At 33.9% G+C, this 26,421-nt stretch overlaps 3 protein-coding genes across 3 annotated transcripts; all 3 read left to right on the top strand.

Annotated features, from left to right (window-relative positions):
• Window positions 1–4,077: 4,077 nt before the first annotated feature.
• Window positions 4,078–5,141, top strand: LOC133334708 (alpha-tocopherol transfer protein-like; the record flags this gene model as incomplete). Its single annotated transcript, XM_061543038.1, has 5 exons — window positions 4,078–4,237; window positions 4,308–4,389; window positions 4,521–4,829; window positions 4,897–5,033; window positions 5,096–5,141. Coding segments are annotated over 5 exons (734 nt in total), but the record flags the coding sequence as incomplete, so codon positions are not given.
• A 2,456-nt stretch (window positions 5,142–7,597) lies between these two features.
• LOC133334707 (uncharacterized) lies at window positions 7,598–16,347 on the top strand. The gene is made up of 5 exons (XM_061543037.1): window positions 7,598–7,738; window positions 7,802–7,945; window positions 7,987–8,138; window positions 15,238–15,357; window positions 15,417–16,347. The coding sequence occupies exons 1-5, from the start codon at window positions 7,598–7,600 to the stop codon at window positions 16,345–16,347; spliced, it is 1,488 nt and encodes a 495-aa protein (XP_061399021.1).
• An 8,967-nt stretch (window positions 16,348–25,314) lies between these two features.
• LOC133334706 (alpha-tocopherol transfer protein-like) lies at window positions 25,315–25,814 on the top strand. The gene is made up of 3 exons (XM_061543036.1): window positions 25,315–25,500; window positions 25,571–25,707; window positions 25,769–25,814. The coding sequence occupies exons 1-3, from the start codon at window positions 25,315–25,317 to the stop codon at window positions 25,812–25,814; spliced, it is 369 nt and encodes a 122-aa protein (XP_061399020.1).
• Window positions 25,815–26,421: the final 607 nt, after the last annotated feature.

Here is a 26,421-nt window from a genome sequence, read left to right as displayed (position 1 = left end):
TGCTCTCACCATTAATTGATTTCCTGATTTCCTTTTTAAATCGAATTTATAAACTTTTTAAAATAGAAAACAATAAAAATAGTTAAATTTTTACAAAACCTATAACGTAGTATTAAAATATTAAATATAGTCTTTCTACTTTGGCCACAAATTGGGATTGGGTATCTTCACTAGCTCTTTACTACCCACTTTGTACTCAAAATACCAGTGAATTCGGTTAAAAAACGTTCCAAAAATCCTCAAAATACCGAATATTAGTGGTCACCGTTATATGGGGACTAGACATCGTAGGATAATAACACCAAACATCGTAGGATAATAACAATGTATGCGCAAAATTTCAAAGCTCTATATTAAATATTGCGTGCTCTCTAGTGATTTTAACAGAGAGACGGACATACATAAATCGGCATAGAATTTTATTTTGATCAAAAATGGGCCTCCGGGTATAAACATGGACCAATACCCCATCATCAGACCAAAATGCAAAATTATTATTTATTTTCATACTAGCGCATTTTTGACGTGAAATAGCAAATTGCGAAAGCTTTATATAACATTGTTTGCAGGTTATTTTTTGCATGTCATGTCAGCTCAGGAATATCTTTTTGCAAAACACATCCTTAGAGACAAACCAGTAAGGAAAGTAGTAAAGTCGGACGGGCCGACTATATGATGTAGCATACAACGTATATTTTATTATGAAGTAGTTCTTACAGGCATTTTTGTTATAGTAAGAGCACGTTAACCACCGGCCTTATCACTCGTCGTAATGGGATGGGTTCGGAACTTCAATGCCTTCACTTCAGCTACAAACTAAACTATTTTAATATTCGTGTTCAATAGAAGGAGGAAGAGATAGAATATAGATAATTTGAAATTTTACATCACACGGTGTCATAGTTAGAATGGACTTTTTGGTGTTTCCGTCCATTTGCCCTACCTCCTGATCACAGAATTTTTCCATGCGGTAATAAAATTGTCTCTGTGATTAAAGTACGGTACATACAGAAGATACAATACAAAGCAAACAAAAATCAGTAATAATGTTACTCACATCAATATGACATCATATAACCATCAATATGACATGTTAAATTAATCGCAATGTTATTACTTACAGTTTATAATCTTGCTTGTTCCTCCTTTCCATGCGAGTAGCTGTAAACGAGTAGTGTGTGTGATTGGATGTGAGTTACATTCTCTTAGTGCTGTAATCTTTGTTTAACATTGATAATGTTGCTAGTCGTCTGGCAACAAATAACCTGCAATACGCTTATCATTAGATTGTTGGGCATACTAAGATATATAACATTATGAACATTTAGCCAAGATCACAACCCATTATTTTTTTTATAAAAAAGTGCATTAAGTGTATGTAGGTCACTGATATATATTTGTGACTGCAATTATGTAGCTTAGCTGTGATCTTGCTAATGTTAACAGATCTTAATAGAGAATAAATATAAAAGGTACAAGACAGCCAGTAAGGAAAGTAGTAAAGTCGGACTGGGCCGACTATATGATACCCTTCACCACTTTGGATATATTTAACATATGTATCCTAACAGACAAGGCGTTTTGTTATAAATCTATATATGAACCGATTTCAGGGAAACTTGCCAAAGACTAATTTATATAACATCAGTACGTTGTGTCAATCGGCCTAGCTTAGGATCTTTTCACGAAGTTTAGCAACATCATTCTAGACTTAATTAAGTACCCTATACCAAAATTCGTGCAAATCGAAAGATATATAGGTTGTTTGGTGCACCAATTACCTTAAATCGGATGAAAATACATATAAGAGCTATATCTAAATCTGAACCGATTTTCACGAAACTTGGCAGACATCATTCTCGATCTTATTCATAACTCTGTGCCAAATTTCGTGCACGTCAAAAGATTTCCAGGGACTTTAGTGGACTATTTACCTAAAATCGGGCGAAGCTATATATGGGAGCTATATCTAAATCTGAACCGATTTTCACGACACTTTGCACACATCATTCTAGACTTAATTTAGTACGTTAAGCCAAATTTCGTGCAAATCGAAAGATATATAGGGACTTTGGTGCACCATTTACCATAAATCGGTCGAAGATGTAAATGGGAGCTATATCTAAATCTGAACCGATTTTCGCAAAACTTTGCACACATCATTAATGACCTTACTCATTACGCTGTGCCAAATTTCGTGCAAATCGAAAGATGTATATGGTCTTTGGTACACCATTTACCTGAAATCGGACAAAACTATATATGGGAGCTATATCTAAATCTGGACCGATTTTCAGGAAATTTGACAAACATCACTATAAGCCCAATTTAGTACGTTATACCAAATTTCGTGCAAATCGAAAGATATATAGGTACTTTGGTACACCATTTACATTAAATCGGACGAAAATATATATGGGAGCTATATCTAAATCTGCGAAGTGATCAGAGGTTTACGAAAAAACCAGTATTTTAGGGCTCTGTATGTATTTTTGAGTGAGTTTGCAGAGAAAAATTGGTGCCAATCTAATTAAGAAAAGAATTCGAACATTTTAACTCTCAATTGCCCTTCTCCTAACAGAAGGGCCATTAACATGACCTTTTATAAATGTGAACCGACTTAGATCAATCCATAAAAATGCCATTCGTTTGTTACAATGGGACAAAAGTATGTAAATCGATTCCAAAAAAATATCAATCGGGTACCCGTTGAATATTTGGAGCCCAATTAATATGAACACGAATTAACACGAAAGCAATTATGTCATTTTATACGTTGTTCAAAATTTCAAGTCAATACTAGAAACGTGAGGAGTTTGGTTTACCATTTACATAAAATCGAAAGAAAATAAATATGGAAGCCATATCTAAATCTGAACCGAGGTTCAAGACATTTTACACACATCATTCTAGACTCAATACAGTACGTGGAGGGACTCTGGTGAACTATTTACATTAAATCGGCCGAAAATATATATGGGAGCTATATCAAAATCTGAACCGATTTTCAAGAAACTTAACACTCATCATTCTAGACTTAATTCAGTTCGCTATGCCAAATTTCGTGCATATCGAAAGATATATAGGGACTTTGGTACACAATTTACATTAACTCGGACGAAAATATATATGGAAGCTACATCTATATCTGAATCGATTTTTCCCAATTTCAATAGGGTTCGTCCTTGGGCCAAACAAATGAGCTGTGCCAAATTACATCCAATTTGGAAACCTCGTTTCCTTTTGCCTGTTACGAACATATGCACAAAGACATAATACCCTGTACCACAATGTGGTGAAGGGTATAACTAAGAGAACATATGAGGATTTGTGGCGAAATCCGTAACTATAGTCTTCTCTGCCTTTCCCGAATGTAATCAATGTGACAATAACCCACTTTAAAAATAAAAATCTTGTTGTTTTTATCTTTTAAAACAACGAAAAAGGGATTAAGCTGGCTTACCTAAAAAAATAAAAATATTTTTTATCGTTATCGTTTTTTTTATAGAGGCGTGGATTTTTTAAAAATAATTTTTCAGGGTCTTAACAGAGGCGTGGATTTTTTAAAAATAATTTTTCAGGGTCTTAATAGAGGAGTGGATTTTTTAAAAATAATTTTTCATAGTCCAATTATAGGCGTGGATTTTTTAAAAATAATTTTTCATAGTCCAATTATAGGCGTGGATTTTTTAAAAATAATTTTTCATAGTCCAATTATAGGCGTGGATTTTTTAAAAATAATTTTTCATAGTCCAATTACAGGCGTGGATTTTTTAAAAATAATTTTTCATAGTCCAATTATAGGCGTGGATTTTTTAAAAATAATTTTTCATAGTCCAATTATAGGCGTGGATTTTTTAAAAATAATTTTTCATAGTCCAATTATAGGCGTGGATTTTTTAAAAATAATGTTTCATAGTCCAATTATAGGCGTGGATTTTTTAAAAATAATTTTTATCGACCATATATATATTTTTTTTCCATTTTCCATGTATAGGCATGGATATCATCAAGCATCATCCTTATCGGGTATTAATACCGCAAAACAACTTACTAAACTATCGAAATCATTTTCAGATCGCACCTTACTATGGCGTCTTTATCAACGATCATCAAAAGACATAGAGGAAACTAAAAAATTACTGGAACTCTATTATACCTTGCGGCTTAAAAATCCAAAGATTTTCATCAAACGGGATCCAAGTGATGTCGATACTGATAATATGTATAAATATTTGTATGTATATAAGGGTTGTAATATATCATATATGTAAACAAATAATTTTGATTTGTTTTTTTTTTAACAGGCACATTGCTCCACTGAGCCAATTGACACCCGAAAGTTATCACATCACCTGTATACACTTTCATAACTTGGATACTAAAATGGTGAGATTATTTTAATTGAATTATTTTTGGATCGCCATTATTTGTGGACAAATTCACCGATAATCTCATTTACCCTGTACCACAAAGTCCACCTATATTTAAAAGTGTCGACCAAATTTTTATATTTTCAGATACATTTCACGGAAGACATAAAAACCTATGTAATGATTGGTGATTGTCATTTTCTGCAACCGGATGTGATATTGGAAAATAACAATGGGCAACTTTCCAAGGGTGAAATCATTATCATCGATATGGAGGGCATTACCATGAAACATGTAGCCGCATTGTCTATGGGTACCTTGAGTGTTTTCTTCAAATATCTCTATCAGGCCTATCCGAATCGTATGCAAGCGGTACATATGATTAATTGTCCATCGTATATAAATAAAATTTTGGGCTTTTTAAGACCATTTATGAGCAAGGAATTATATGAGATGGTAAGTGATAATATTAAAAATCTTTTGATAACGGAAAATATTAAGAACTTAACACATTTTTTACTAGATTAAATGTCACACCAACGGTCTGGAGAGTCTCTATGAAAGCTTACCACGTGAAATTTTACCAAAGGAATATGGTGGCAATGCTGGTACCATGGCTGAGTTAAGTTCCGAATTTAGAAAGAAAGTTTTCGAAATGAAGTAGGTCGTTTTAATAAGGTTGCTTTCCATGATTTATAATTTTTACAATTTTTAATTTGCAGATCACTTCTTATGGATCCGGAATACTGGACTGTACAGAAATCTTAGAAGTGGAGTAATGTAATAATATCTAAAATATTAAAATAAAAACTGAATTTAAAAATAAAATTAAAATCTTTAAACTATTTATGGCTAACGAATACTCTAATAAGTGCAACAGCATTGAATGAAGTAAAACCCAATGTGGCGGGTTTTGAATATTATTTTTATGGAACTAGTATTATTAGTATCTTAAAGAAAAATAATCTTAGTCATGGATCTTAGAATCAGAACTCAATTCTGAATGTCTCCAGATTTTCATCCTTGCGGTTTACGTGCATTTTATGGACAACATGATCACGTGTATATTCAATGATATACTTCTCAATTATTTATTATTATTATTTATTGTATTATTTATTTGTATTCTCACATAAAATAGTTTTCATACACTGTCAATCCAATTGAAAACCAGTAAGGAAAGTAATAAAGTCGGACGGGGCCGACTATATGATACCCTTCACCACTATGGGTATATTAAACAGGACTATTAACATGAAATTGGATGAAATAATATAGGGGATATTTATCTAAATGTGAATCTACCTAGATCTATTAATAAAGTATGTAAATCGACTTCAAACAAATATAAATAGGTCATCCGTTGGGCTATGTCTGTACTTTTAGAAAACGAAACTACGTAATTCTATGCTCAATTTTGTACGTTGTGCAAAATTTGATGTTAATCTGACTAACATGAGGAGTTTGATGCCCAATTTACTTGAAATCGGACTAAAATATATATGGCATTTCAAACAAACGTGGACCGATTTTCACGAAACAAGGCAGACATCACTCTAGGCTCAATTTAGTAAAGATATATGTGGACGTTGATGCACCATTTACATGAAGTCGGACGAAACTATATATGGGAGCTATATCTAAATCTGGACCGATTTTCTCGAAAATTGGCAGACATCACTCTAGGCTCAATTCAGTACGGTATGCCAAATTTCGTGCAAATCAAGAGATATATAGGGACTTTGGGGCACCATTTACATGAAATCGGACGAAACTATATATGAGAGCTATATAGAAATCTGGACCGATTTTCTCGAAACTTGGCAGACATCACTCTAGGCTCAATTCAGTACGTTATACCAAATTTAGTGCAAATCGAAGGATATATATAGGGACTTAGGTGCACCATTTACCTTAAATCGGACGAAACTATATATGGGAGCTATATCTAAATCTGGACCGATTTTCTCGAAACTTGGCAGACATCACTCTAGGCTCAATTCAGTACGTTATACCAAATTTAGTGCAAATCGAAGGATATATAGCGACTTTGGTGCACCATTTACATGAAATCGGACGAAACTTTATATGGGAGCTATATGTAAATCTGGACCGATTTTCACGAAACTTGGCAGACATCATTCTAGACCAAATATCGTGCAAATCGAAAGATATATAGGGACCGTTTACATTAAATCGGTTAAATATATATATGGGAGCAGTATCTAAATCTGAACCGATTTTTCCCAATTTCAATAGGATTCGTCCTTGGGCCGAATAAGTGACCTATGCCAAATTTCATCCAATTCGGATCATAAATGCGACCTGTACTTTGTTTACCATTTAACATGGACAGACAGACGGACGGATGGACGGACATGCATAAATCGACTTAGAAAGTGATTCTATGCATATTCTCAAAAGGAACCATGTGTCTATCTCGTTTCCTTTTGCCTGTTACAATCATATGCACAAAGACATAATACCCTGTACCACAGTGTGGTTAAGGGTAGAAAAATAAATAAAATATTTTGAAAATTTTCAATAATTGACAAATAATGGAGGCTTTGATGAATGAGCCATCATCATTTTTATCCCAAAATAACATCTATTACGTAGTGCAATCAAAATATATCGATGTATATTAAAAAATATATATTATTCATGGAAATTCAAATATGCTTCATAATATTGTTTTAAAAAAATTTTGCCTTTCAAACCTTCCCAGGAGCTCCACGAACATTTCAAGACTAAGATAAGAAAAATCGGTACAGCCGTTCTCGAGTTTCAGCGAGACTAACGAACAGCAATTCATTTTTATATATAACAAAGAAGATAGATAGAAGAAGAAGATATTAATCATGTTTAATTAGTAAACTAATTCTGAACACTATTTTTGTCTAGTCATGCCCGCATATTTATTGAAAACATACTATCTAACCAATCAATTGTCATCGAATACTACTGTATTGTCCACACGTGCCTTCCTCACTGAGAGGAAATTTTTTACACACTTAACTTGTTGATATTGTCTTTATGGTGATAGATCTTCAAAAACTCAAAACTCTAATCAGGAAAGGAAAATAAATATTCCTTATCTAGAAGTTCTTATGGTTATCAGGTCATTCATTGACGTTATAGTTTCAACATAAATATGCTATGCCCCTAAAAACGTTTTTCAGTTATTCGACATAAGGAAATCTAAGCACATCTAACGCCCCAATATGGCTGTAAGCAAAACCCATTACAATGCGGAAACAAAAATCTGGCGAGGACCAATATCAGAATCACGTTATACCTTAGAAGATTCAATTGGAGCAGTTGTATTGGACGCAATGCATCAGTATCCTGATCATGTAGTACAGGTAAACATGAAAAACAAATCGATTTTATATCCATCCCTAACATAGTGATTTTTTTATGTTCAGCTCTGCCATCAAAGTGGCAAGGAAATTACCAACAAACAAATGGCCGAGCTGGCCTGCAGTGTGGCAATTAATTTTAGCAAATTAAATTTACAACAAACTGATGTTGTTGGTGTGTGTTCAGGCAATTGTGATTACGTAGCACCGGTATTCTTTGGTACCATATTTTCTGGCCTTTGCCTAAGTAGTTTTGTGATGGTGTTGTCTATGACAAAATACGCCAATGTTTAGTGGAGAGCGGTCTTGAAAATACTCCTATCTATACGGTATGTAATCATATTGAGGGTGTGCCAACTGTTATGGAACTATTGAACGAAAAGAATGTGGATGAAGTTTTTAAGTGAGTATTTTTTATTGGAAACAGTATAATTATTAAGTCTAAAGGAAATGGCGCCCAACATCAAGTGATTTCTTCTTAAAATCAAAATATTTCATTTGAATTATTCGAAACTATGTGTAGATTTTTTTTAAATATTTCTCTTGGGATCATAAATAAGCGTGGATTTCTTAAAAATATTTTTTCATGGTCCACATATAGACGTGGATTTTTATACCCTTCACCGCACTGTGGTACAGGGTATTATGTCTTTGTACATATGATTGTAACATGCAAAAGGAAATGTGATAGTTACATGACTCCTTTTGAGAATATGCATAGAATCACTTTCTGAGTCGATTTATGCATGTCCGTTCATCCGTCTGTCTGTCCATGTTAACTTGTAAACTAAGTACAGGTCGGATTTATGATTCGAATTGGATGAAATTTAGCATTGGTCTTTTATTTGGCCCAAGGACGAACCCTATTGAAATTGGGAAAAATCGATTCAGATTTAGATATAGCTCCCATGTATATTTTCGTCCGATTTAAGGTAAATGGTGCACCAAAGTACCTATATACCATTCTTTTTGTCCGCAATTGGTCATTGCGTACTAAATTAAGTCTAGAAAGATGTGTTTTAAATTTTATGAAGATCGGTTCAGATTTAGATATAGCTTCCATGTATATTTTCGTCCGATTTAAGGTAAATGGTGCACCAAAGTACCTATATACCTCTAGATTTGCACGAAATTTGGTAAAGCGTACGGAATTAAGTCTAGAATGATGTGTGTTAAGTTTCGTGAAAATCGGTTCAGATTTAGATATTGCGCCCATATATAGTTTCGTCCGATTTTATGTAAATGGTGCACCAAAGTCTCTATATATCCTTCGATATGCACGAATTTTAGCACAGCGTACGGAATTAAGTCTGGAGTGATGTGTGCTAAGTTTCGTGAAAATCGGTTCAGATTTAGATGTAGCTCCCATATGTAGTTTCGTCCGATTTTATGTAAATGGTGCACCAAACTTCCTATATTTTTCAGATTGAGACAAAATTTTGCCTAGCATACTGAATTAGGTCCAGTTTGATGTACGTGAAGTTTTGATGAAATCGATTCAGTTTTAGATATATTTCTCCCATATATAGTTTATCCGATTATATGATACACGAGATAAAATTGTGTACAGCGCTCTGTGCTGCAGCATACCGAACGGTATATGCCACGGTTGTTCAATTAGGTCCAGATTTGCATATAGCTCCAAATACATTATTTTGCTCTATTTCATACAAATGGTACACAAATGAGTGCGATTGAAATACAATTTCAGATTCAATAAATTTCATGAGTTTTTAATTGGTTCAAATATCTATGTAGATCACACATTTAGTTTCACCCCATTCCATTTCAATGGTCCTCTCTCTACAGGATATTGTATATATTATCATCTCTTGTATGTATTCATAGTTGTAAAGGGTATCATATAGTCTGGTTTAGTACTGGTTTAAAAATATTTTTTTATGGTTCATATGTAGGCGTGGATTTTTAAAAATATTTTTTCATATGATTTCATCGTCTAATTTTTATACCCTCCACCATAGTATGGAGGGTATATTAGTTTTGTTTTTCCGTTTGTAACGCATCGAAATAATCATTTCCGACCCTATAAAGTATATATATTCTTGATCAGCGTAAAATTCTATGACGATCTAAGCATGTCCGTCTGTCTGTTTGTCTGTCTGTTGTAATCACTCTAGCGTCTAAACGAATTGAGATAGAGCGCCAAAATTTTGCATAGAGTCGTCTTTTGTCTGCAGGCAGGCACATTTGGTTCTTATTGGGTTCAAAATATCTCCACCAAAAAAAAAAATCTTTTGTCTGCAGGCAGGCACATTTGGTTCTTATTGGGTTCAAAATATCTCCACCAAAAATTATAAATATAGGTTCAATTTTTCTGGTTGGCCCCATATAAGGGTACCCCCAATTTTCGCTATTTTGAGGTTCTTGAGCACGTTTTTCAACCGAATTCGCTGAAATTTTGTATTTTGTAGTCGTATATGGTAAAAAATTTCCCTACAAAAAATTATTAACATGCAGCCCCTTTTTGGGGTAGTCCCCATTTAACCCCCTTTTTATACCCTTCACCACACTGTGGTACAGGGTATTATGTCTTTGTGCATATGTTTGTAACAGGCAAAAGGAATCGAGATAGACCCATGGTTCCTTTTGAGAATATGCATAGAATCACTTTCTGAGTCGATTTATGCATGCCCGTCCGTCCGTCTGTCCGTCCGTCTGTTGATGTTAAATTGTAAACAAAGTACAGGTCGCATTTATAATCCGATTTGGCTGAAATTTGGCACAGCTCATTTATTTGGCCCAAGGACGAACCCTATTGAAATTGGGAAAAATCGGTTCAGATTTAGATATAGCTCCCATATATAGTTTCCTCCGATTTAGGGTAAATGGGGCACCAAAGTCCCTCTATATCTTTCGATTTGCATGAAATTTGGCACAGAGTACTGAATTAGGTCCAGAATGATGAGTGCCAAGTTTCGAGAAAATCGGTTCAGATTTAGATATAGCTCCCATATATAGTTTCGTCCGATTTAAGGTAAATGGGGCACCAAAGTCCCTCTATATCTTTCGATTTGCATGAAATTTGGCAGAGAGTACTGAATTAGGTTCAGAATGATGTGTGCCAAACTTCGAGAAAATCGGTTCAGATTTAGATATAGCTCCCATATATAGTTTCCTCCGATTTAGGGTAAATGGTGCACCAAAGTCCCTGTATATCTTTCGATTTGCATGAAATTTGGCACAGAGTACTGACTGAGGTCCAGAATGATGTGTGTCAAGTTTCGAGAAAATCGGTTCAGATTTAGATATAGCTCCCATATATAGTTTCGTCCGATTTAAGGTAAATGGGGCACCAAAGTCCCTGTATATCTTTCGATTTGCATGAAATTTGGCACAGAGTACTGACTGAGGTCCAGAATTATGTGTGTCAAGTTTCGAGAAAATCGGTTCAGATTTAGATATAGCTCCCATATATAGTTTCGTCCGATTTAAGGTAACTGGGGCACCAAAGTCCCTCTATATCTTTTGATTTGCATGAAATTTGGCACAGAGTACTGAATTAGGTCCAGAATGATGTGTGCCAAGTTTCGAGAAAATCGGTTCAGATTTAGATATAGCTCCCATATATAGTTTCGTCCGATTTAAGGTAAATGGTGCACCAAAGTCTCTATATATCTTTCGATTTGCACGAAATTTGGCATTGCGTAATGAATTAATGAATGTGTGTTTAGTTTCGTGAAAATCGGTCCAGATTTAGATATAGCTCCATATATATCGTCCGATATATATATATATACGCTTATAATAGATTTTCATAATTTTGTCCCTGGTCCTTTAAAAATTCGACGTCTTTTAGGTTTCATCTGTTGGATATACCGAAAGTGGTGAAGGGTATCATATAGTCGGCCCCGTCCGACTTTACTGCTTTCCTTACTTGTTTTATATTGAAATAATTATGTAATTTGTTCTGCGTTTTGGGTTTGGTTCTAAGACTCTGTTGTAATCATTTCACCAGCGGAGGATATTGAGATAAAAAACTAGAACGAAAGGTTCGATAATGAACTATATATGAACCCGTATTTAGACCTAGCCCCTGTGTTGGGGTACCAGAAGGAGTGGACCGATATTCCCCATCTTCGAACTTGAACTATGTTTGAAAGAAATAATAAGATGGCCAAAGTTTGGATGAAATCAAAATTTTCTGAAACAAATTTGGTCCAAAGAAACATGGGGTCTAGAACGATTTTAACCGTGCCAAAGTGTATACACCCTCATTATCCATAAAGATGTGGGTATAATTGTCCATTAAAAATTTCTGAAATTTGTTTTATAGTTTACATTTTGGTTTACATAACCGGTTAGTGGAAATTTCGATATAGGTCCACTCTTTGGTAATTTCCCTATATTTTCATTTCAAGTACCTGTCAGTATATCGATGGTGGAGGATATCCAAAGTTCGGCCCGGCCGAACTTAACGCTTTTTCACTTGTTTTAATATTTTTTATCGTCCAATTAATATTTTTTTAAAAATATTTGTTCAATGTCCATGTAGATACGTGGATTTTTTAAAAATATATTTTCAATGTGCATGTGTGGGAATTGATTATTTAAAAATATATTTTGTACATGTGTTGGAATGGATTTTTTAAAAATATTTGTTATATTCCATACATAGGCGTGGATTTTTTATCGTAGATATATAGGCGTGGGTTTTTTATTTTTTTTTTTTCATGGTCCATATAAAGGCGTGGATTTTTTAAAAATAATTTTTCGTGGTGTATATAGGGGTGGATTTTTCATAGTTTTTCATGTTTCACATAATGGCGTGGATTTTTTTAAAAATATATGATGACATATTATTGAATCTAATAAATTTCCTTCAACTTACAACCAATTTTTTATAGCTTATTTTTTCTTCTCGACCAAATCATGTAATAGTTCAGTTTGAGATAAAACAAAAAACAAACATCCACGAATTTATACGTAACCTTGAATAACTGCACATTCATGCTTACCCCTGAAATATCAAATGATGACACACTTAGTGAACATTCCCAAAACACTTTCCATTGTTCTATTTACATTTCTTAAATTATATTTACTCAATAGATTAACTTGTTAGCTTTGGTCATATTTAAACTTCCGTATCATCATCCACTTTATTTTTAACAAAATGTTATCTTATCTAGCTTCTCATAAACAGAGTAACCCAAATATACTTTATAGTTTCCTTTAAAATGTCTTTCTCCCTTATCTAATTCATTTAATTATCCAAATAAATTTTCCATTTATTAGAGTAACTTCTGGTAATGTGGACCATGCGTCAAATGTGGACCACCCCCATATCTAAGAAAATGCTTGAAATATGCCAATGCCGCCTTGATAAATGTTTTCCTAATTAGTGAAAACAAACATCAAACTTGGTTTTTAATAAATAATTGCAATGTTGAAAATTTAGTAGGTGAAAATGTAGCTCCGATTTTAAAAGTGTGACTTGAAAATTTTTTAGCACAATAGTCGAACGATTTTGTAACATAGTCGAACATTTTGTTTTTCTCAAATATAAAGAGGTTATGTGGTTTTCTTGTTTTCTTTAACAAAAATACACGTTTATCTGTAATTACTTTCGGTTATTTTTAAATTTTTATTCATTTTTGAAGCCGATAATTATTTTTAAATAAAAATATTCAATGTCGGGTAATGTGGACCACTATAAAAAAGTGGGACATTTTCATGAGGACGAGTTCGAAACAAGGGCGCATTTAATATGCGAGGAGGTATTCTATCCTCTGAAAACTCGATATCCGAAATTATAGGTGCCTCGGTTGGATAATGAAGCAAGGACCTTCAAAATACCGCAAATGGGGTGGTACCCTTAATTGGGGGCTATTCCAAAACATGGACCCATATATTTTTGCATTCATTGTTACCCATGACTGCAATAAATTGAAATTTATCACAATTAATCCACAAACTACCTTTAACTTACTGATCCTCATTACCCACACATACTGGTCCACATTACCCGCCAAGTTTTTATACCCTTCACCACACTGTGGTACAGGGTATTATGTCTTTGTGCATATGTTTGTAACAGGCAAAAATAATCGAGATAGACCCATGGTTCCTTTTGAGAATATGCATAGATTTATGCATGTCCGTCCGTCCGTCCGTCCGTCTGTCCATGTTAAATTGTAAACAAAGTACAGGTGGCATTTATGATACGAATTGTATGAAATTTGACACAGCTCATTTGTTTGGCCCAATGACGAACCCTATTGAAATTTGGAAAAATCGGTTCAGATTTAGATATAGCTCCCATATATATTTTTGCCCGATTTACGGACTTAAGACCCTGAAAATCTTTCGATTTGCACGAAATTTGGCATAGCGTACTGAATTGAGCCACGAAAGATGTGTGCCAAGTTTCGTGAAAATCGGTTCAGATTTAGATATAGCTCCCATATATAGTTTCGGCCGATTTTTGGTAAATGGCGTACCAAAGTCCCTATATATCTTTCGATTTGCACGAAATTTGGCATAGCGCACTGAATTAAGTCTAGAATGATGTGTGCAAAGTTTCGTGAAAATCGGTTCAGATTTAGATATAGCTCCCGTATATATCTTCCTCCGATTTAAGGTAAATGGTGTACCAAAGTCCTTATATATCTTTTGATTTGCATGAAATTTGGCATAACGTACTGAATTGAGGCTAGAATGATGTCTGCCCAGTTTCGCGAAAATCGGTCCAGATTTAGATATAGCTCCCATATATAGTTTCGTCCGATTTCATGTTAATGGTGCCCCAAAGTCCCTATATATCTTTCGATTTGCAGGAAATTTGGCATAACGTACTGAATTGAGCCTAGAATGATGTCTGCCCAGTTTCGAGAAAATCGGCCCAGATTCAGATATAGTTTCGTCCGATTTCATGTAAATGGTGCACCAAAGTCCCTATATATCCTTCGATATATTTGGATAGAGCTTCCATATATATTTTCGCCCGATTTTAAGTAAATTGGACATCAAACTCTTCATGCTAGTCAGGTTGACATCAATTTTTGCACAACGTACAAAATTGAGCATAGAACTACGTAGTTGCGTTTTCTAGAAGTACAGACATAGCCCAACAGATAACCTATTTATATTTGACTGAAGTCGATTTATATAACTTATGGATATATAGGTAGATTCACATTTAGATAAATATCACATATTTTATTTCATCCAATTTCATGTTAACAGTCCTGTTTAATATATCCATAGTGGTGAAGGGTATCATATAGTCGGCCCCGTCCGACTTTACTACTTTCCTTACTGGTTTTTATTTGCAGTTTAGAGCTTTTTGAAATATAATGCAATAACATTTTTATGGACAAATATATATAATTTTTGACCTGGAATATAATTAGCCAACAAATCTACCATGCTGTGAAAACAATTTGTTTTTATTTTTTACCGTTGTTACGCCCACAATATCAAAAAAAGAAAATGGTGGTCCACATTACCCGAAGTTACTCTAATTTTAATAAATCTTTTAGGCTACCACCACTTAAACATGGCGCCCGACAGGATGCATTTTATTTGTGTACCTCAGGATCAACAAATCTACCCAATGTGGTGCGCATGTCCCACTATGCTATTCTCTACCGGATGGGTGTGTAAGTCATCTAAAATATTTTCACCAAATATTTCCCTTAAACCAAATCTCTCTTTGCAGCCATCGCCGTTCTGCCAAGCTCCTTGTATTTAGTGGCGTCTTTTGGTTCATGGGTATTGTAAATACCCAAAAAACTCGTGTTATAACGGAAAATCCATTTTCACCCCAGGCTTTTTGTGAAATTGTCCAAAAACATAAAATAGAAATTGCCGCCTGTTCGCCATCCCACATCCCCTTGTGTTTGTCCTGTCCCGAAATATTGGCGGCCAGCGATTTGACCAGTCTTAAAACTTTATTTGTCGCCGGCAAAACACTACCCTATTCTTTGGTATCCAAATTCAAAGAATATGCCGTGAATTGTGAATTTCCCATTGTGTACGGCATGACGGAGTTATGTGGTGCTGTAAGCCGCGGCATATTGGATGCCAGCAATAAAGTAGGCCAATTGGTCCACAATGTAGAAGTTCGCATTGTAAGTGATAATGGAGAGAATTTGGGACCCAATGAAACGGGAGAAATTTACATACGTACCAAATATGCCAGCTCAGGATATTATTGTAATCCGGAAGCTTCACGCTTAACCTACATTGAAGATGGTTGGATACGTAGCGGTGATATCGGCTATTTCAACGACGAAGGAAATTTCTACGTGGTGGATCGTCGCAAAGACATTCTAAAATATAATAATTTCCATTTTTCACCCACCGCTATTGAAACTGTGATCTATGAAATTCCGGACGTTGCCGAAGTTTGTGTTGTCGGTATTCCAGATATTACTTACGATAGTTTGCCTGCAGCTGCAATTGTAAAGAGACAGGGTGCAAATATTACTGAAGCCGACGTCAGTCAATATGTTGCAAAGCGTATGCAACACTTTGAAAATTTAGACGGTGGGGTTTATTTCTTCGACAAATTGCCGCTAACGGCTTCTGGTAAAGTTTTGCGGAAAGATGTTACGGACCTGTGTGCTAAATTAAGAAATAAGCAATAAATATTTAGAATTTTATATGCATATACTTGTGTGTACTTTAAACATCGATTAGACTTATTGTTTAAGAAATATATATATATTTTGTGATTTGAGAGGCATATCCATTGAAAACGGTCTACTCATCTTTACTCTATAATGTGTACCTTAAAATAAATAATTTTTACCAATAATAAACACTCGGTTTTTTAATATATTTTATTGAAGTATTGTATTTTAAAGCAGATGGGGAAATTATGGACATTTTATTATTAACCCTTCCAAAATTTTCAGCGGCCTATAAAAGGCTAGCATGTTTTAAATAAGTTTTTCAGCGACCTATATAAAATCCACGCTTTATGGATTTTTTTAAATAATTTTTTTCCAAGGCCTATATAAGGCATGGATTCCTTAAATAACTAATTTTTGCAGCGGCCTATATAAGGCGTAGACTTTTTATCTACATATATAAAATAGAAAAAAATTTGTTTGTTTGTATGTTACCGATAGACGCCAAAACCGCAGAACAGATCTTAATGAGATTTACACTGTATGTCGGGGTATGCCCTGAAAGTAACATAGGCTATATAAACTTTTAAAATTCCTCGTGGATGCGGAGTTATAGCATCAAGAGTAAACATACCTCAAAATTTCTGAACATGTAATATGCGTATATCTTGGAAACGGTTACAGCTACGGGCTTCAAAATGTGTCTGCACAACGTAGGTGTAAATACACATTATCCATACAAAAATTAGCGCGGTACATTAGGGGGAATGCAATCCCCATTGATTTAAATGATCTACATATTGAGAATAAAAAAGTTTTGGTTGAAAAGTCAAAAACCGCTGAATAGATTTTACTGAGATTTTTACAGCACCTGATGCTACCCAATACAAAAAATACAGGGTAGATAAAATCCTAAAATTCCGCGTGGATGTCGAGTGATACCATCAAAAGTATTCCCAACTCTGAAATAACATAGACATTCTATGCTTATATCTTAAGAAGGGTTACAGATTCTCACTTCGAAATTTGCCTGAGTACAGGCAAATTGCGTACCTGCATACAGGTACGCAATATCCCTATAAAAATTGGCGTGGAACAATGGGGAGAACTTACTCCCAATTGAATTTAATTCACCTATATATAGAAAAAAGAAACGCTTTTGGTTGTAGACACAAAAATCGCAGAAATTTTCACAGTCAGTCACATCAGCCATTATCTTCACATATTTGAATTAAATTTGTGCAAAATGAAAATTATTGTCATTTTACATTTTGTCATTTTGAAAAAAAAAAAAAACATTTCAGTTAAGGAACATTTTTTTTTTTTTTGAATTTTAATAATTCTACAACCATTGGGGAAAATAAATATGAATTCAATAAAAGTATGAATCAGCAATAATTGGGAGATATCTAGCAGCGAAATACTGATGTCGGATTAAAAGTTATAAAAATCTAAAATCTGTGGTGGGTTATCATCATAGCTTAACTGAAAACAAAATATTCCATTACTTATTAAGTTTAGTTGATCAAACTGATATGACAAAAACTATTATTTCGAAGAGGTATAGAGGAAACGACTAACTAAATTGCCACAAGTTCTATCATCGATCTTTATCTTGGTTTTCTTAAAAATACTAAGGTCTGTACAGTTAAGACCAAGACTAAATCTAGGTTCGGTAAAAATATTATAATGTGATAATGCATTCTTTTGAAAACCTTAACAGGAATTATACAGCAGGGATCTAAGCGATATCAATCGGAGCGAGGAAGGGATCCCAGCCATATATTGGGGAATCGGATAAGAATACAGACATAACGGTTGGTGGAAATAGGAATAACTGATTGTATTGGTCTTTGAACGATTAATGAAAAACATTTAAATATTGGAGAAAATATTTTAGTGTATAATCCTATTGCGATAAGTCAAGCCAATTTGTTTTTAATATCACCACTGTTAATCAATGATTATTTAAAACTGTATTTCTAATCTATTGAATCGAATATTACACTACGAATTATCTACAACCGAAGTAATCTTCGAATTTGGCTACTATAATACCTATATAATGCCTATCAATAAGTGGTAGCTTTTAAAGTGCATGCTAATAGTTTTCTTCGTGAACTTTCCCATGTTAATCACTTTAGTAGGGGCAGCGAAGCGCCACGGGTCCAGCTAGTATTATATATAAGGCGTGGATTTTTTAAATAATTTTTTCCAAGGCCTATATAAGGCGTGGACTTTATAAATAATTTTTTCCAAGGCCTATATAAGGCGTCGATTTTTTAAATAAATTTTTCCAAGGCCTAAATAAGGCGTGGATTTATTAAATAATTTTTCCAAGACCTATATAAGGCTTTGATTTTAAAATAATTTTTCCAAGGCCTATATAAGGCTTTGATTTTAAAATAATTTTAATTCAGCTGCCTATATAAGGCTTGTATTTTAAAATAATTTTAATTCAGCTGCCTATATAAGGCGTAGATGGTTTCAATAATTTTATTCAGCAGCCTATATCAGACTTGGAGTTTTGAAATATTTTTTTTTCAGCGACCTACATATGGCGTGGATTTTTTAAATAATTTTTTCAGTTGCCTATATGAGGCGTAGATTTTTAAATATTTTTTTTCAGCGACCTACATATGGGGTGGTTTTTTTTAAATATTTTTTTCAGTTGCCTTTATAAGGCGTAGATTTTTTAAATATTTTTTTTTCAGCGGCCTATATGGGAAATTGCAAAATTCTTTTAAAATTCCATTAAAAAAAATTAATTTTTTTTTTTTTGCGAGCACATTTATGATTTTTGGTACATAGGTTAAGAAAAATAAGCTGATTCGTAATATTTTCGCCTTCACAAATTGGGAGCAATATCTAAATCTGAACCGATTTTCTGGAAACTTAACACACATCATTCTAGATCTAATTCATTACGATGTGCCAAATTTCGTGCAAATCGAAGTATATATAGGCACTTTAGTGGACCATTTACATTAAATCGGATGAAAATATATACGGAAGCTATATCTAAATCTGAACCGATTTTCAGGAAACTTAACACACATCATTCTATACCCAATTCATTGCGCTGTGCCAAATATCGTGCAAATCGAAAGATATATAGGGACTTTGGTGAACCATTTACATTAAATCGGACGAAAATATATATGGGAGCTATATCTAAATGTGAACCGATTTTCTGGAAAATTAACACACATCATTCTAGACCTAATTCATTACGATGTGCCAAATTTCGTGCAAATCGAAATATATACAGGAACTTTAGTGGACCATTTACATTAAATCGGATGAAAATATATACGGAAGCTATATCTAAATCTGAACCGATTTTCAGGAAACTTAACACACATCATTCTATACCCAATTAATTGCGCTGTGCCAAATTTCGTGCAAATCGAAATATATATAGGGACTTTGGTGCACCATTTACATTAAATCGGACGAAAATATATATGGGAGCTATATCTAAATGTGAACCGATTTTCTGGAAACTTAACACACATCATTCTACACCTAATTCATTACGATGTGCCAAATTTCGTGCAAATCGAAATATATATAGGCACTTTAGTGGACCATTTACATTAAATCGGACGAAAATATATATGGGAGCTATATCTAAATGTGAACCGATTTTACCCAATTTCAATAGGGTTCGTCCTAGGGCCAAATAAGTGACCTATGCCAAATTTCATCCAAATCGGATCATAAATGCGACCTGTACGTTGTTCACAAAAATACATTAACGGACAGACGGACGGACATGCGTAAATCGACTCAGAAAGTGATTCTATGCATACTATACAGATTATTTAGTTAACAATGAATGCAAGGGCTTCCCACTATAACAGAATCGGGTACATAACAGACATAGTTTGTGCGTGCAGGTGTATTTAGAAAAAATTGAATTGTTACATTTACGTTGACTAACATTACTACGACGTCATAATACTGGGACGTCAAAATAGGGTCCATCAGGTTTTGTTGTCGGATAACTGTTAAATAAACAATAGCCAGCCCAGTGCATCGGATCTACAGCGAAAAACACAATCAATTGTGCTGGAGATGAGCGTCGGAATAGATGTACTCAACGATCGCCACGCTTACTGCGATGTGTTTTATTTATTAATTGTATAGTTTTACAAACGATACGCTTTACAGAAAAACAACAATAACAACGCGAAGAAGAAGAGGAGAGAAAAAACAATTAAAAAATAAATTGAAATAATTAACAATTCCACGATAGAATAACTAAATATTAAACTTACAGCCATAGTTCAAGAAAAAACGATAAAATCATGAAATTGGCGGGGGATAACGAACAAGACGCAGTGTTGGATTCATTGCAAAAATGGTTTGAAGAAAATCCAAAATTTCCAAATAAAATTGGTAAGTTTAAAAAAGAAAGTTCTAATAAGATTTATGTTTGGTATTGTCATTCATTCCTTGGCGTTTTAAAAATAATTTCAAGACGCGCCTGTAGGGCGGCTAGGAAATCAAACACATATACAGTTTTAAATATTAACCGATCTTCGCCAAAAACTTTGAGCAAAAGCAAGCCTACATTAAAAATTTTCTGACGAAATGTTAGTGCCAATGGTTTACAAATTTTGGACAGAAAACATATTACGTGCCAAGGTTGCACTTTCCCAACATATTTAGGAAAGTGAGCACCCACTAATCTGTGCCGTCTGTAGGACAGGACTGGACAACAACACAAGAAATGCTCCATTGTCTACGTCTCCTCCTCGTCATCACAGAGTCTGCAGTAATCAGTAACATCATGGTCTCACTTACAGGTAAAAGCCCTGATATTGTTTTGACTCCTGTCATTACTCTAATTTCAGCTTTTCTCAGGTTCAACAGTGAGTTTGTTCTCTTGGCTGACAGAATCGGCCAGATAGATCTTGACACATTACACCTAGGTTCGTTGTACCAAAGTTCATTGGCTCGTTCGTCGAAGAACGCCTTCCAAAACTTCTCTACACTCGATGACGACCTCAGAATTGATGTTACAGTATTTTATGGCACACAAAGATAGTCACCGGTTCAACTATCTCTGCATCCAGACTTTTTATCAATTCCGCTGCTTTCCAAATCGTAAAACACTATCGCCCATGTGCTTCATTTCGAGTTAGCTCGAATGAGAAACATTTTCCCAAATTTGGTGTGCTCCATTCAGAATTCCCAAAAAAATATTGGAAATATAATTCGAGAACGTATAGCCTTGTAGATTGAAAACGAAATGAGATCGTACGTATTTTTCTGAGCACGTACAAGTTGAAAAAGAACGCTGAAGTAATATTTAACGCGTTTTTACCATATTTTTAAAAATACAGTATTTAAATTAGTTTTTATAAAAAAAATTATTGCGTAACATTTTTGAGATCAATATGGCAACTCAACCACCATATGATCAAAATAAAAATACAATCTATAAAAAATCTACTTTTAAGATTTCCAATAGTGCACTTTATTATATCGATGTTGAAAAGATCCATGCTCCACTTGTTAATAGAGCGTCATCAAAAATGTTTCTAAAGCGTAACCACTGTCTCTTAGAAGCCAACTATTTTGCATAACATTTGCTCTTATGTTAATGCTCCTGGTCTCGAATTCTCACAAATCTAACAGAAAAAGAAAAATTAGTTTTACGATTATCTACATTGTTTTCCTTACAATCATTGCATTTATTCTGAAGTATCCTTTTCTATTGTAGTATAAAGATGAGTTTTCATGTGGTTAGTTCAACCACATGTGTGTTCCATCTACACTCCTGGAAATCAGAAATGTTAATAAAAATGCAATTTGGATAACCTCACTTTATCTTTACTCAAATTAATGTTTATACACGCTGCACACACTTTGTCTTCCTGGACTTTCATTACTCTCCACAATATTTTACACATTGTTGTGATATATATATATATATATATATATTTAAATCATTTGCCACTACCCTCTGAAATCCACCAACAGCCACATGGGCGTATAGTTGTGGGGTGCTCCTCGCGGCTCCAGTTATTAGAATCGTGGCGGCTCTTTGTACATTGTCTAGTTTGCTGGAAGTCGACTTATGATGCAGGCAGTGCCACCAAACAAGAGTTTGCTTCTAAAAGAATTTTACATAAAGTAGCAGACTTTTTGGATTTTCTAAAGAATGAGCGAATTCCCAAAATTGTAGAAAATATACTTCGAATTTCTCGAATCTTAGAAGCTGCATTTAAACTACAATTTTAAATGTGAAAAGAACACAAAAAAATATTGCATTTAAACCCATACTGATTACTGTGTTTATTATGATGGTCAATAATTATTTTCCTGTTAATCCTTCTAATTCTGCGTAGCAAAGGAAATATTCTTTGTCCTTGATACCTTGTCAAATATCTTATACATATATAGTTTCATCCGCTAAAACCGAAAACAATACAGCACTTTTCACATCTTCAAAAATAGACTTCAGAATGTATTCTTCTTATTTTTTGTTATTAGCAGTATAGTCGGACGGGGCCGACCATATGATACCCTACACAACTATCAAGGAACTCTAACTTTCTGCGGATGTTTATTCCGAGCCTGAGCAATATTTCGTAATATTTGCCGCGACTTGCTCGATTAGAGGTCTACAGCATATTTTCCGAATATTATAAATATTCAGTACAGCCCCTAGTTACTTGTCATGGTTCCCTTCACGGTGGGTTGTGTTGTGATTTTCGGCCACGCACAAAAAAATAGGTTTTCGGTCCACTTCATCCCAAAATTTTATTCTGATCATCATCGAAAATTATAGGCGTTGTCCTTGAATATGTAAGCACCTGTAAATATTTAAGTGTAACTCCCACATCCGAGTACATACGACAATACAATTGGTATAAGTTTAAAGTTTAACCACTCCTCTTGGATATACAGTCAACTTCTCGGGCCTATGTCCTTTAGTGAATACAAATTTTGTAATTTTTCACACAAAAGTTAGGGTCCATATTGACCGATCTTTATCAAAACAGGCAGGCTTATTCTTTGGCCCGATCCCCTTCTCCATTCGCCATGTTTGGGCCATAATTGCGGCCTCTGGAGCGACCAGAAAAACCGACAAAAATTAAGTATTTGGTCCATTTCATCCCCTAAATATTAACAGATCTTTACCAAAAAACAGAATCCATCCTACATGCAAATTTTCATGAAGACTGGTCCATAACTGTGGACTCGTGTTTACAAATTATAATGGACAGACGGACGGACACATATGTCTAGATCGACTCAGCTAGTCGAGATATGACGATCGTTATACTTAAAGGTGGGTCTAAAACCAATATTTCACGGCATTACAAACTCTTGGGGCTGCACAAAGCTATAATACCCTGACAACATAGTTGTGTAGGGTATAAAAAATTATAATATTTATTTTTTATTACTTCAAAATACCGGCAATGAATTGCCAGAAAATAAAATATTGAACTTAATAAATGGAATGACGTTGTATTTTATTATTAGTAATAATATACTGACTTTAAGACAATGCATCTTTATCGCTAATTATAGTGGAGCGTAGGAAATAAATTTTAGGAAAAAAAACAAAAAAAATAAGACAGAATAAATATATGGGATGTCATTCATGTATCGGTGACATTTTAAAGGGACAAAGTCTGAAAAATTATTCGGTATTTTCAAAATTTGTGGAGTTACGTATAAGTTTCGAACCCTATTGAAATTGGTGAAAAACGATTCAGATTTATTTATGGCAGCTATAAATAGTTTCGTCGGATTGTACAATCGTGCACCACACTTACAATGTTTGTCCGATTGACAAGCGTACAGCGTACCAACTTGAGACAGCTGTCGAAATCGGTTTAAATCACTAATGCACAAAATAGTACGATAGCGGTGATGGCTAAACACGTATTGCCTTTTTTCTCTCTTCGCCAGTCATTTTTGAATGGGATCTCTCACTTACGCTCTCACACATTTACTCTCACTTTAATTCTGTTCAACTCTGGTTTAGATCAACGTTGAACAGTATAAAATTGAGAGTAAGTGTGAGAGCGTAAGTGAGAGATAATTATCAAAAATGACTGAACAAAAGAGAGAGAGAAAGAGATTACGTGTTTAGCCATCACCGCTTTCGTACTAGTTTGTGTATTAATGGTTTAGATCGTCTGATTTCATGTAAATGGTGCACCAATTTCCCATGATTGGTTCCAGCGATATAGCAGGAGGCGTTTTTAAAATCTTAGCATACTTTTAGGCAGTAATTAAAAAATTAACATTTTGCTAACTTTAATAAAATATAAAGCATAACTTAAGGATCTTAATTGTAAAATTAATTGTTTATACGAAAGGTTTTATTTACCAACATATCAAATATTTGATATGTTCGACAAAATACTTATATATACGTCATCGGATATTGATTCCAAAAAAACATTTACCAACCGATTGAAATAATTTTCAGATCGCACCTTACTATGGCGTCTTTATCAACGATCATCAAAAGACATAGAGGAAACTAAAAAATTGCTGGAACTCTATTATACCTTGCGGCTCAAAAATCCAAAGATTTTCGTAAATAGGGATCCAAGTGATGTCGATACGGATAATATGTATAAATATTTGTATGTATAAAAGGGTTCTGATTAAAATATGTAATAAATATAAAAGAAAATCGGTTCGTATATCCCCCACAGGCACATTGCTCCACTGAGCCAATTGACACCCGAAAGTTATCACATCACCTGTATACACTTTCATAACTTGGATACTAAAATGGTGAGATAACTTCAATAGAATTATATTAGGACCTCGGAAATCTCTAATATCCAATGCCATAACAAGAAGTCCAAAATTATCTTGAAAAATTGTATATTTTCAGATACATTTCACGGAAGACATAAAAACCTATGTGATGATTAGTGATTGTCATTTCCTGCAACCGGATTTCAACTTTCCAAGGGTGAAAACATTATCATCGATATGGAGGGCATTACCATGAAACATGTAGCAGCATTGTCCATGGGTACCTTGAGTGTTTTCTTCAAATATATCTATCAGGCCTTTCCGAGTCGTATGCATGCGGTACAATTGATTAATTGTCCATCGTACATAAATAAAATTTTGGGGTTCCTAAGACCATTTATGAGCAGGGAATTATATGATATGGTAGGACTTGAAAGTTAGATGTTAAAATGCATAAATATTGAATATATAGTAATTATATCGTTTATATAAGGTTAAATGTCACACCAACGGGCTGGAAGGTCTCTATGAAAGTATACCACGTGAAATTTTACCAAAGGAATATGGTGGCAATGCTGGAACCATGGCTGAGTTGAGTTCCGAATTTAGAAACAAAGTTTTGGAAATGAAGTAGTCGTTTTAATACGATTGCTATGCTCGACATATACTATTTTTTTATTTTTAATTGCAGGGAACTTCTTATGGATCCGGAATACTGGACTGTACAGAAATCTTAGAAGTGGAGTAATGTAATATTATTTTTTATTTAAAATAAAAAGTGAATTTTTGTAAAAACTATAAAATCGTTAAACTATTTCCTGCTGTCCACTTCACTAATTGGGTGGATTTTTTAAAAATATTTTTTTAATATCCAAAATCAGTCCATAGGCGTGGATTTTTTAAATATTTTTTCAGTCCATATATAGGCGTGGATTTTTTAAAAATATTTTTTCATTGTCCATATATAGGCGTGGATTTTTTAAAAATATTTTTTCATTGTCCATATATAGGCGTGGATTTTTTAAAAATATTTTTTCATTCTCCATATATAGGCGTGGATTTTTTAAAAATATTTTTTCATTGTCCATATATAGGCGTGGATTTTTTAAAAATATTTTTTCATTGTCCATATATAGGCGTGGATTTTTTAAAAATATTTTTTCATTGTCCATATATAGGCGTGGATTTTTTAAAAATATTTTTTCATTGTCCATATATAGGCGTGGATTTTTTAAAAATATTTTTTCATTGTCCATATATAGGCGTGGATTTTTTAAAAATATTTTTTCATTGTCCATATATAGGCGTGGATTTTTTAAAAATATTTTTTCATTGTCCATATAT

This window comes from Musca vetustissima, unplaced genomic scaffold (genome assembly GCF_032173495.1).
Source record: "Musca vetustissima isolate MV318-11 ecotype Yass unplaced genomic scaffold, APGP_CSIRO_Mvet_v1 utg15206, whole genome shotgun sequence".
Taxonomy (NCBI): Eukaryota; Metazoa; Arthropoda; class Insecta; order Diptera; family Muscidae; genus Musca; species Musca vetustissima.
The sequence above is the reverse complement of the archived record's forward strand: the minus strand, read 5'-3'. Positions and strand labels throughout refer to the sequence as shown.

Excerpts from the sequence above, each read along its gene's own strand:
- LOC133334707 (XM_061543037.1), top strand. The coding sequence starts at position 7,598 with ATGGCTGTAAGCAAAACCCATTACAATGCGGAAACAAAAATCTGGCGA. Across the intron at positions 7,739-7,801 it reads ATCCTGATCATGTAGTACAG|CTCTGCCATCAAAGTGGCAA; the intron begins GTAAACATGAAA and ends TTTTATGTTCAG. Across the intron at positions 8,139-15,237 it reads AATGTGGATGAAGTTTTTAA|GCTACCACCACTTAAACATG; the intron begins GTGAGTATTTTT and ends TAAATCTTTTAG.
- LOC133334706 (XM_061543036.1), top strand. The coding sequence starts at position 25,315 with ATGGAGGGCATTACCATGAAACATGTAGCAGCATTGTCCATGGGTACC. Across the intron at positions 25,501-25,570 it reads GCAGGGAATTATATGATATG|GTTAAATGTCACACCAACGG; the intron begins GTAGGACTTGAA and ends CGTTTATATAAG. Across the intron at positions 25,708-25,768 it reads AACAAAGTTTTGGAAATGAA|GGAACTTCTTATGGATCCGG; the intron begins GTAGTCGTTTTA and ends TTTTAATTGCAG.